Source organism: Scylla paramamosain, chromosome 10 (genome assembly GCF_035594125.1).
Source record: "Scylla paramamosain isolate STU-SP2022 chromosome 10, ASM3559412v1, whole genome shotgun sequence".
Lineage (NCBI taxonomy): Eukaryota > Metazoa > Arthropoda > Malacostraca > Decapoda > Portunidae > Scylla > Scylla paramamosain.
Genome location: NC_087160.1, coordinates 29749432 through 29760728, shown reverse-complemented (window position 1 = coordinate 29760728; position 11297 = coordinate 29749432). Strand labels below are relative to the sequence as shown.

General features: G+C 42.1%; 1 protein-coding gene across 1 annotated transcript in view; it reads right to left on the bottom strand.

Annotated features, from left to right (window-relative positions):
- Positions 1 to 307: 307 nt before the first annotated feature.
- Positions 308 to 11297, bottom strand: part of LOC135104497 (myosin heavy chain, muscle-like) — a 17121-nt gene continuing 6131 nt past the window's right edge. The window contains exons 6-22 of the mRNA XM_064012054.1: positions 11193 to 11297; positions 10927 to 11030; positions 10490 to 10624; positions 10103 to 10372; positions 9451 to 9621; positions 8916 to 9300; positions 7864 to 7982; positions 7579 to 7666; positions 6966 to 7083; positions 6645 to 6762; positions 6066 to 6539; positions 4971 to 5857; positions 3803 to 3881; positions 3414 to 3659; positions 2516 to 3303; positions 1450 to 1903; positions 308 to 1279 (exon numbers count right to left, since the gene is read on the bottom strand). The exon at positions 11193 to 11297 is cut by the window's right edge and continues 58 nt beyond it. Coding sequence (XP_063868124.1) covers positions 716 to 1279; positions 1450 to 1903; positions 2516 to 3303; positions 3414 to 3659; positions 3803 to 3881; positions 4971 to 5857; positions 6066 to 6539; positions 6645 to 6762; positions 6966 to 7083; positions 7579 to 7666; positions 7864 to 7982; positions 8916 to 9300; positions 9451 to 9621; positions 10103 to 10372; positions 10490 to 10624; positions 10927 to 11030; positions 11193 to 11297 — 5105 coding nt within the window. The 3' untranslated portion in view covers positions 308 to 715. The remainder of the gene's footprint in view (positions 1280 to 1449; positions 1904 to 2515; positions 3304 to 3413; positions 3660 to 3802; positions 3882 to 4970; positions 5858 to 6065; positions 6540 to 6644; positions 6763 to 6965; positions 7084 to 7578; positions 7667 to 7863; positions 7983 to 8915; positions 9301 to 9450; positions 9622 to 10102; positions 10373 to 10489; positions 10625 to 10926; positions 11031 to 11192) is intronic.

The window sequence follows — 11297 nt, the reverse complement described above, 5'->3', positions numbered from 1 at the left end:
TTATTATTATTATTATTATTATTATTATTATTATTATCATTATTATTATTATTATTGGTATTAATGAAGAATTAAGCCAATTATTGATCAATGCTCGTTATTAAATTTTGTAGTATTTTTGTTTTTTCTTGTTTACGTGTAAGATGAAATTTAGTTTCCTAGTAGCTTGTCATGTCACGGTTGTGAGCTCTACCTTTTTTAGAGCGTTGACGACTGCAACACTCTCCCTATCTTAACTTCCATCCCTCTCTTGACGAGTGGTAATGGTGCTCCCGAACCAAGAGGAGGAGGCACGTGACTGAGAAACCTGATAGGTAGAAATTTATTACTCCCCCTTATGAATACATCAAAACATCAAAAAGAGCTGCGGTGATGAAAATCCTTTGTTTTACTGACCTTTATAGTGGGTGGCTATAATATGACGAGATTTCTACAAAGCTAAATGTAACTTCTATTTATACTTGCCTGCACAGCACACTATTTCATTAGATCATTTTACTAATGTGAATCTAATCTAGTATCCCTAATGCTAACATCTGTTGGGAAATTCAAAACTGATTAGAGAGAATCAAGATATCACCTATTGCTTTCGGGTCAAATAGCTTATGGTCGATTGTTTCAATCATTGTGTTGCGTCCGTGGAAGGATGCCACGTGTCCTTTGCTGACACTGATCCCATCTATTGAACAACACCAGGAACACAAGAGGCCCTTACCTAAACTACCACGCTGGGTGCCTCCATCCGCGTAACTTTTGATCTAAGGTTCGCATTTTCCTCGAATTCCTCGAGTTCCTGCTGTGCCTTGCGGTACTTGGCGAGATTAAGGGCAGCGATCTCCTCAGCTTCCTCCATCTGTCGTTTGTATCCTTTGATTTTCGACTGTAGTTTATCGACAAGATCTTGCATGCTCTCATGGTTCTTCTGGTCTTCTTCTGTCCTAAGGGTGAGTTCCTTGACGCGCCTCTCGCTCCTCCTCAAATTTTTCTGAGACTCAGCGTAGCGGGTAGTTTCTTGCTCCAGTTGAATCTCCAAATCATGGACGCGGGACTCCATCTTCTCAAAGGCAGCTCTACCCACTTTTTGACTGCTGCTGTCAGCATCCAAACGCGCCTGCATCTCTCTTAACGACACCTCTAAATCCTTTCGCAATTTCTCTTGCGCTTTGGCATTTTCCTGCTCGCCTCGGAGCTCGTCACCCAGGCGAGCAGCCTCCATCGCGACCCTCTTAGCCTTGTCATCGGAACCTCGTGCCTCCTTAATCATATCTTCAAACTCATTCTGCAATGGTAAGAGAGCAATAATATACCTTTCAAAATAAATAGCTGAATAATTATTCTGATACAAGATTAAAAGTAAAACTACTTTAAGATATATAGAATAATTGTGTCGAGCTCAAGGGTTGACTATTAACCATTCTGTGGTGGTGTGTTATCAGTACTGTAACTTACCTGCATACTCTGAAGCTCTTCGTCCAACCTTTCCTTCGCGGCCAACAAGTTTTCGTTTTCTGAAGTTAATTTACGAATATAGTCGTTAGCGTCAGTGAGATTGACATCAGCACTGCGGCGGCTACGGTCTGCCTGTTCCAGGAGAGTGTGAGCCTCTTCCAACTCGCCCAGCAGGGAGGCGATGCGACGCTCTACGGTGTTCAGTTGTTCACGTTGCTGAGAAATGATGCGCTCAGTGTCCTCTAATCTGGCTTGTTGTTCTTCGTTTTCTTTCTCCACCCTTTCCTTAGCTTTCTGAAGGTCATTGTTGGCTTCCTTGGCGCGCTGAATGGTGCCCTGTAGTTGATGCACCTCTGATTCCAGCTTCTTTTTCAAATACAGCGCCTCGGCCTTGTCTTTGACTTCTGTCTCTAAGGATACTCTCAGAGAGTCTACTGAGCTCATATAGAACTTCCTGAAAAAAAAAAGAAAATCAGTGAAATGTAGTTTGCCGAAAGGCATTCCTAGCAAGGTGTGAACATTAACTGGAGGAGCTGAAAAGCCTCTCGTTACTGTATCAAGGATAAAGTTTTTTTCTACTTATCTCTTTGTTATTTCAGTACCATTCTCTTTACAGTGATCTCAACAGTGATCTCGAATGGTTAATTGCTATCTTTATCAGGATTCATTGTAGTAAATATAAGTTGCCACAATCTCTCATTTATACCTCCCTTTTCTGTTAGGGTTTTATTTTTAAATGCTGTACAGTTTCATTAAGACTATTTTCAAAGACCACGGGATGATACGTCAGGTTTTAGCGATGTTTTACCCCATTGATAATGTAGAGTCCTAGTATTATTATTGTTAAAATAGTTAAAACATTCTTGAAAATCCCAATGACTGCACTGGAATATGTTAAAAATAATTGAGATCAGACGCCGAAACGTTTAGGGATACGGATTTTATTTCAACCAGTTCCCACAGAGCATGTCGTATCATGGAAAATAAAGGCCAGTTAAAGTGAGGAACATGGCATTGCACAACGCAAACAAAGTGACTGCTGCAAATTTGTATAAAGGTATCTTACCTGCTTTTTTCGAACTCCTCTTCTTTCTCCTGGATGCGGCGTTCCATCTCCTGCTTGACCTGGTTGAGCTCCACCTGGAGACGTTGGACTTTGACCTCTTCCTGGTCCAAGGCAGCCTCAGCATCCTCCAGATCACCCTGCAACCCATCCTTCTCCCCCTTGAGGCGTTTAAACGCTAACTGAAGTTTATGCAGAACATCGGTCTTGCTGGAGACATCTTCCGTGAGACCTTTGATCTCTTGAGCGAGGCCTTTGTTCTCCACACGCAGTGAGTCTACTTGCACCAAGGTTTCTTTATAAAGTGCGTTGACTCGGGAGGTCTCAGTACTATGTTTTCGGACCTCCTTACGTGAAGCTTCGAGTTCACTTGTAAGGTTATCCACTTTGACTTTCCACTCCTCGACGACACTCTCGAAATTCTTCTGTTTCTCTTCGGCGGCATCCACCAAGGCCTTGGTGCGCTGCAGCTCCCCCTGGATCTCAAACAGTTCCGTGGCCGTCCGCTGTTTGATTTTTTCCAGGTTTATATTCTTTGCATTAAGTTGATCAATCTTGGCCTCTGCTTCCTCCAAGCGACATGACAGCTTCTGGCGAGAGGCTTCCAGTTCCTCGACGCGGGTCACTCCTTCTATTTCATACTTAGAGCGCCACATGGCCGCCTCGTCATAGGCTTTAGATATAAGTCGCTGGAGATTTTTACCGTTGTCACATTCCTCATCCAGCTTCTCCTTTATCTTGCCAGCGTCGTGCTCCAGGTTGTGGTACTTGTCCAGCATCATGGTGTATAGCTAGACAGGAAAATATAATTGAAGGTTACATGTGCGTACACTGCTACGGAACTAATTTGGTATAACGAATGCTTCACAAAATTATATTAGCGATGAGGATGAAGACTCACCTGCCGTTGCTCATCAGCGACAATTTTGGTCTCATGTAGGTCACCCTCGAGGGACATCTTTAGCTTGGAAAAGATGTCCACTTGTTTCTCTGTGTCCTCAAGTTGCCTCAGGAGATCTTTGTTCTCAGCCATCAATTTCTTTTTATTAGATTCAAAATCGCCGAGTGATCTAACGGCGTCGTCGTATCTGGTTTGTATCTCTAGTAGCTGATGCTGTAGCTGTTTGTTGTTCTTCTCGGCCTCAGACTGAGGAATCATAATAAAGGCAAAGTTACTCCAACATCAAGTAAGGACAACTCAGTCATGTCGTGTTTGTCTAAAGGTCTTATTTAACAGAGGAGCGGGGTTAAGGGTGGCTGAGTGGATGGCTGGTGATCTGAACAACTCACCTCTTCGCGAAGCATTCTGTCCATAGCGTTTTTGGCAGCCTCTGCTTCTTTCCTCAAGACCTCTCGTTCGTTTTCCACCCTGTAATAGGAGGAGATCTTTAGTACACACACACACACACACACACACACACACACACACACACACACACACACACACACACACACACACACACACACACACACACACACACACACACACACACACACACACACACACACACACACACACACACACACACACACACACACACACACACACACATACACACACACACACACATACACACACACACACACACACACACACACACACACACACACACGAACATAAGAAATAAGGGAAGCTGCAAGAAGCGACCAGGCTTACACGTGGCAGTCCCTGTATGAAACACACCTACCTATTTCCATCTGTTATCCCCATCCATAAACTTGTCTAATCTTCTCTTAAAGCTCTCTAGTGTTCTAGCACTAACTACATGATTACTGAGTCCGTTCCACTCATCTACCACTCTATTTGAGAACCAATTTTTTCCTATCTCTTTCTTAAACCTAAATTTTTCAAGCTTGAACCCGTTATTTCTTGTTCTACCCTGGTTGCTGATCCTAAGAATTTTGCTTACATCTATCTCCCTTGTTATAACCCTTATACCACTTAAAGACTTCTATCAGGTCCCCTCTTAACCTACGTCTCTCGACACACACACACACACACACACACACACAGACACACACACACACACACACACACGTGAAAACAACAGTGTCGCTTGCCAGCCAGATTCTTAAGATTGGATCCAGTGCCTCTTTAAGACCTATAATAAAGTGCCTGCTAGTGGACGGCTTGTGACTGGCCTTATCACATTTTTTTCAGCTAGAGAATCTTGTGTTCCTAGTTTTCTGTGTCTGAGGTTTACATCTGGCATTTGATGTATGCAGAAAAAGGTTTTGTGATAATTGAAGTGATGGTCATTAATTTTGGTAGTTTTAATCTGTAGTTTTGATTGTATTTTGTGCGCATCCTTATTCTACTACAATTTTTCATGTTTTCATGTAGCGCTATGTTCAGTGTTCTGTCTTGAATGTGGCTTCGAATGATCATGCTAGATAATTCCTCTCTATAAAGCAAGGGTTGCATCTATTTCACTACTATGAACCAAACAGGACTTACTTGGCCTTCGACCTGCTAAGATCGTCGATTTGCTCCGCCATTCCCTCTAGCGCCTCTTTGTGATTTTTTTGCTGCTGGGCAAGAGTGGATGTGAAATGGATGGATTTTTCCTTCAGATCATTACGGAGCTTCGCAACATCCGCTTCCCTATTCTTATTCATTTCCATCTGCGCTGTAGCGATTGCTGATGCTTCACTCAGACGGTTATTCAGCTCCGTCACTTCGTGGGTGAGGGCAACCTTGGCTGTCTCAGCAGCGGAGCGCCCCTGACGTTCCTGAAGGATTTCAGCATCCAGCTCATCCTGGCGCTTCTCCATATCCTTGATTTGCTTGGAGAGCCTTGTTATCTGTTGGAAATCCTCTTCCACCTTTATGGTTAAGGCTGACACCTCTTTATTCTTGCGATCAATGTTTTGTTCCAGCTCCTTGCGGGTTCGGTTGAACTCAGACACTGCCGCTTGGCTCATCTTCAGATCACTCTCTGCTTTTCTCTTTTCTCTCTCGGCAGCGCTGCGGAGTTTCTTTTCATGGTCTAAGAAACCTTCGAGTTTTTCAAGGTGCGTCTCCAGATTCCCCTTGAGAATGTTGAGGTGGGTGCATTTGTCTTCGATGTTTTGGTTGTCCTCTGCTGTTTTCCGGTTCATTTCCTGTAAGTGTTTCTTTTCCTTCTTTAACTTTTTAATCAATTCTTCCTGGCTGTTGATTTCTTCCTTCAGGCCCTGGATCACTTGCTCCTTGGCAGCTTCCGCGTGTTGAGCTTTGTGCATCGCTAGCTCCATGTCATCCAAGTCCTGTCTGATACCGTTCAAATTATACTCTAGCTTCTTCTTGGTTTGAGTTACAGCCGTACGAGCTTCCTCTTCTTTTTGTAACTGTTTGTTTGTATCCTGAAGAATAATGGAAAAAGAAAACGCAAGTCAGCATGACTACCAGCATAATATATTCACTGTAAAAAAGTCTTGCCACCTGTTTATATAACTTGCAAGTGACATATCCACAGCAACTGGTGGCAACGCAGCATAACAGTCACAACACTACACAGCATGCAAGCTGTACTGCTGACATGTATACAGAAGTCACTTTTCGAGCACTTACCTCCAACTGCATCTCAAGGTCAGTCTTCTGTGATTGCAGTTTGGCTTGCTTCTCGAGAAATTCCTTTATGTCTGCCTTGGAGGAATCTAGCGTCGCCATCAGGTCATACTTTTCTTCCTGAAGTTTCATATTTTCTGTTTCAAGGTGCTTGCGAAGCTTGGTCTCCTTTTCCAGATCATCCAAGGCTTTGGCAGTTTTTTCCGCAAGGACTTTCATTTCGTCCTCGATTTTGGTGATGTTGAGTAGCGGTCTGATATTTTCGAGGAGGCCTTGCCATTTCCAGGCATGTATTCTAATATACCTTCTCAGGTTACGCTGCACTACTACAAGAGCAAGTCGCTTTTCTTCCAGTTTCGCAAAGGATTTTCTGGTTTCGAAGCCTCTGATCCACGCCTGCAGCATCGCCACCAAGTTATTCACTCGCTCCTCCCTGAGTTCCTCTAGAGCGTCTATTCCGCCAGCACTGAAGTACACCTAGATGGAGAAGGGTTAAGTTTGATGAATGTCAGCAGATTTACTTAATTTCAAGTATTCGTGGCAAAACGTATAACAAGCTTTATATGCTTAAGCTATTCTCACCTTTGTTTTGCCGGTGCGGAATAAATCCTTTGATAAGCCTGATTTTTCGAGACATTTCTTTGAAGATTTTTTATTTTCGGGGACGGTGGCGGTTTCCAGTGCAGCGAAGATCTTATACCTATGTAGATAGAGTTCCTTAATTAATGTCCTGCAGCACTCCATCTAACCCTTCCCTCCTGTTGCTAACTTAATCATGCTATGTCTCACATATACTGGAAAAGACTCTTAAATCCTCCCCTCAACACGCAGTCCTCGCGTTATTTACAAGAAAGAACACCTAAATATGTTGTCAGTAGTCTCAGTCAAGTGAATAGCACATACCGCTTCCTGAATTCTGCATAGACCATCTTGTTCGGGTAAGTAGTGCGGGCGACGCGGAGGCCGTCCAACACTCCATTGCAGCTTAGCTGATTTAGCACAAATGTAGCATCGATAACACCTGCGAATATTAAAATTTTTCCATCACTAAAGCCTGTACCATAAAACAAAACGAGAAGAGTTTTGAAGTTTACAGAAAATCAACTTTCAGCAAATTAAAGAAGGGGATATCAGACATATTTTCATGTATTTAGTATTAAATTGAATCATGGTTAATGCGTCGAACCCTTTTGCACGTTGGAGTGTAGAGTCTATAATGGGAGAATGAAAACCAAATATGGGCGTGGAATAAGGGTGACGTTTGTTATAGAACACCTTATCTCACTGAAGCTGCCACAGTAACAGTATGTGATGAGTGGTTATGACGTGTATCGATGAATTGAAGAGCAGAGGGTTTTATAATAACGGTAAAGATAATTTTGTTGGATGTCTTGAGCTTGTAAGGATGACCAAATTTCCTTCAATGTCACAAAGAGTTATAAGTGCATTTCTATTACATTACACCGTGGAAACACGAAGTAACACGCGTTTAATTATGGCTCTAAGTCTTACGCACCTGGGGACTTGGTTTCGTTGGGCAAAATACAACGGATGAAGCGGGGGTGTGTAGCGTTCAGAGTCTTTATCAAGTTGTTTAGTTGCTCCTGTGGGTGAAAGTAACATATAGAATAAATGTTGATCTATTATTTTATTTATATATATTTTTTTTAAGTTGGTGTTTTACTTTATTTTATTTATTTATTTATTTATTTTATTTATTTATTCTTTTTACACACATCACTGTGAGGAAGGCAATGTGTAGGACAGTCAGTCAGTAATACAAAGACAGAAGGCCACTTACCCTGTAGCCAGACGAGGCAGTCTTAAAGGAGATTTCTGCGTCCTTTCCTGAGTCCTTTCCTGAGTCCTTTCCTTTTGCTGCGCCCTTTCCCTTAGCTAGAGGCTTCCCTTTTACTTTTACTGTGATGTAAAAAAAAAAAAAATGCAGGCAGGTTTGGATAGGATGAACGAGTGTGCAGACATATGGCAGAATGCAGTTTAATATAAAAAAAATACTAACTACTTAGTGTGGGTAGATGAATCCCGCACAGTAGGTACATAGTAAAGAACGAAGCACCGGTAAGTTTAGAAAAAAAAAAAATAGGAGCAATAGTTAGCTCTGATCTCCGCTACGAAAACATTCCATAGAAGCCAGAAATAAAGCAAACGGATATTGGGATTCATTTTTAGTAGTGTTAAAAGTATAAATCTGGAAGTGATATTAAAGTTATACTTGGCGCTGGTCAGACCTCATCTAGATTAAGCTGTGCAGTTCTGCTCCCCATATTGCAGGAAGGAAATAGGTATATTAGAATCAGTACAAAGGAAAATGACTAAAAAGGAGACAGGTGATGAGGGGTATTCCTTTCGAAACGAGACTGAAGTTTTTAAATTTGCATCCTTTAGATAGGCGTAGGTTAAGAGGGGACCTGATAGAGCTTGAAAAAAAAAAAAAAATAGGTTTAAGAAAGAGATAAGAAGGAATTGGTTGTCAAATCGAGTGGTAGATAAATGGAATGGACTCAGCAATCAGGTTGCTAGTGCTGAGTCATTAGGGAGTTTTAAAAGAAGATTAGACAAATTTATGGAAGGGGATGATAAATGAAAATAGATAGGTATGTTTCATACACGTGTAGGACTGATGACGTCTTGCAGCTTCCCTTATTTTCTTACATTCTTATGTTCTTAAAACATTGTTTTACTCGTACATAACAGAGCTTTATGACAAAAAATTCGAAAAGCAATTGATATGATTAATATTTAAGTGAAGGAATGCGTGAATGAAGAAAATGAATCAGAGAGAGAGAGAGAGAGAGAGAGAGAGAGAGAGAGTAAATGGCCGACCTTCCTTACCCTCCTTAACTTCCTTAGCCTCCTTAGCCTCCTTAGCCTCCTTTGCCTCCTTAGCCTCTTCAGTCTCTGCCTCAGCTGGCTTAGGGGGAGGGTCCGTGAAGATGGCGACAACCAGCTCATTGGAAGAGGTCTTTAGCAGGTCGACCATGGATTCGTTGAGAGGATCCTTGTTCTTCTCGAGCCAGCCAGTCAGGTCGTAGTTGACGGTGCCGGCGTAGTGCACGATGGCGAAGTGTGCCTCGGGCTGGTCAGGTTTGGGAGGCTTGGGCTTGATAAACACCGGAGTCTTGCCGAGGTGGTTTGCGTTCAGCTTCTCAGCGAATGTTTTTTCAGTTCCTTTCGGTGACATTGACTCCTCGTCCATGATGTGCATGAAGCCTAATTTCTGAGAAAATAAGTATAAGGGAAAAACCTCATCTCTATGATAGTACTAGATAAAAAAAAACAAGTATATATATTTTGCAAAACTACTTTTAGAATTGTGTTATAGATGATGTTACTTTTATAGTGAACATGCAGGAAGAATGGTTGTTACCTTCTCGAAGAAATCTATGGAGGGTTGTAAGTCCAAACTGACTTCTGGTGGCGTCCATTCGATGCCCTCCTTCTTGTATTCCTCCTGCACCTTCGTGAAATTGCAGTAATTGTAGAACTGTTGGAACCTCTCGTTGGTGAAGTTGATGCAGAGCTGCTCGAAACCATTGTTCTGAAGATGTAAACCTTATTTTTCAATTTATGCCATTATGTGGTATGCGAAATGGTAATGCTTATCTTATTCACTCTAAAGGTACCTCTATGTTCGTGGGAAGTAAAGGTAACACTCAGCCCTCGTTGCACTGGATAGGTTTTACTATTCGAAATGAGTGCAGACACATGTATCATTCTCGTCTGGTGTCTTTCATCTCATTATATTGACAATGAATTATTATAAGAATCTTGCTTTTAACTAAATTTCTGTCATAATGATCTTTTCGTTCTCGAGGTCCTCTATTCTACTTATGAATCATGTAGCACAACATTTCTGTAATGCGGCGGCTTATGACCCTGTTGCTGCTACGACAAGTTCAATTAGATCAATCAGTTCAACCTTGACATCTTCCGTCCTAACTTGGTATCCTACTCACGTATACCGTATTTTTTATTAATTTTTCTTTGTTCCTGGTGGCCACACAGACAACGGTACTTACATCAAAATTCTCGAAGCCGGAGATGTCGAGGGCGCCAATAAAGAAAGCAGGTTCATTGCCGTTTTCGAGAAGCGTGCTACATTTGCTCGCCAACCATTTGAAGATGCGTTCGTAAATTGCCTTGGCCATGGTGCGCGTTGTGATCATGCACTGCTCAACGTTGGCAGGCTTGACCACGAACTCCGCTCCGACCTTGACTTTGGGTTTGGTGATTGAATTGAATAGATCCTCTCCCTCCACGCCCAAGAGCTTGCCTGCCACCCTCCCGGCCTGAAAAGAATTGTTCAGGTGTTTATCTTTATTTATTTATTTTTCTTGTAAATCTTATCTGTACATGTATTTACCTATCTTCATTCTTTGCTGATTCTTGTGGAATGTTTGCCTTACCTCAGTGCCGTCGGGTTCAGCTTGGTCTTCGCCTTTCTGCTTGAACGCCATCTCCCCGAAGTTCAAGACAGAGGCGGTAATCTTGTATATGTTATCCCTTTCGGTCTGGCTGAAGCCCATGATGTCGAAGGCATCCTGCAGAGTAGTTGAGCTAACCATGACATTCATCACACACATGAAGGCACATCTCAGAGATAAGTATTAGACTATTTTTGCAAACAAGGATTTGTTTGATTTTTTTTCTTTCCAGAAGAAATGTTTTCATAAAATTCTTATGATTCTATTTACTTTACGGTGATAATGTGTTATAGGTAATTAACTTAAAAAGAAAGAAATCCTCCGTTATTGTTATTAGATAGACAAGACTGTGCATAATGGGGTCGACTGCAGATCACACAAATAACTCAGTGGTGTAGTAACAATTAAGTTTCCCTCACGTGGCACATCTGCATGTCGTCCTTGTCCTTGATGGTCGCCACGCTGACCGTTCCCTGAGTGACACACTGATAGTCGTAAATGTCGTCGCTCAGCGAACACAGCGCTGCAGGAAAGTTTAGTAACTGTCATGCACTCCTCTGCTTATTGATTATTAGATCCAGACCAAAGTTTTTCTAATAGCAGTGCACTGTTTTCGCTTAGAAAATGTATGATTACAACCTAAGGAAAAACAATTCTTATTGCAGACTGGAAAAAAATTACTTACACCTGATTTCCTTGACCTGGTTAGACATCATCTGGTAGAAAATATGGAAGGACCGATCGGCGGGATGTTGGAAGAGGACTCGAGCCTTGTCCAGCTGAAATACCT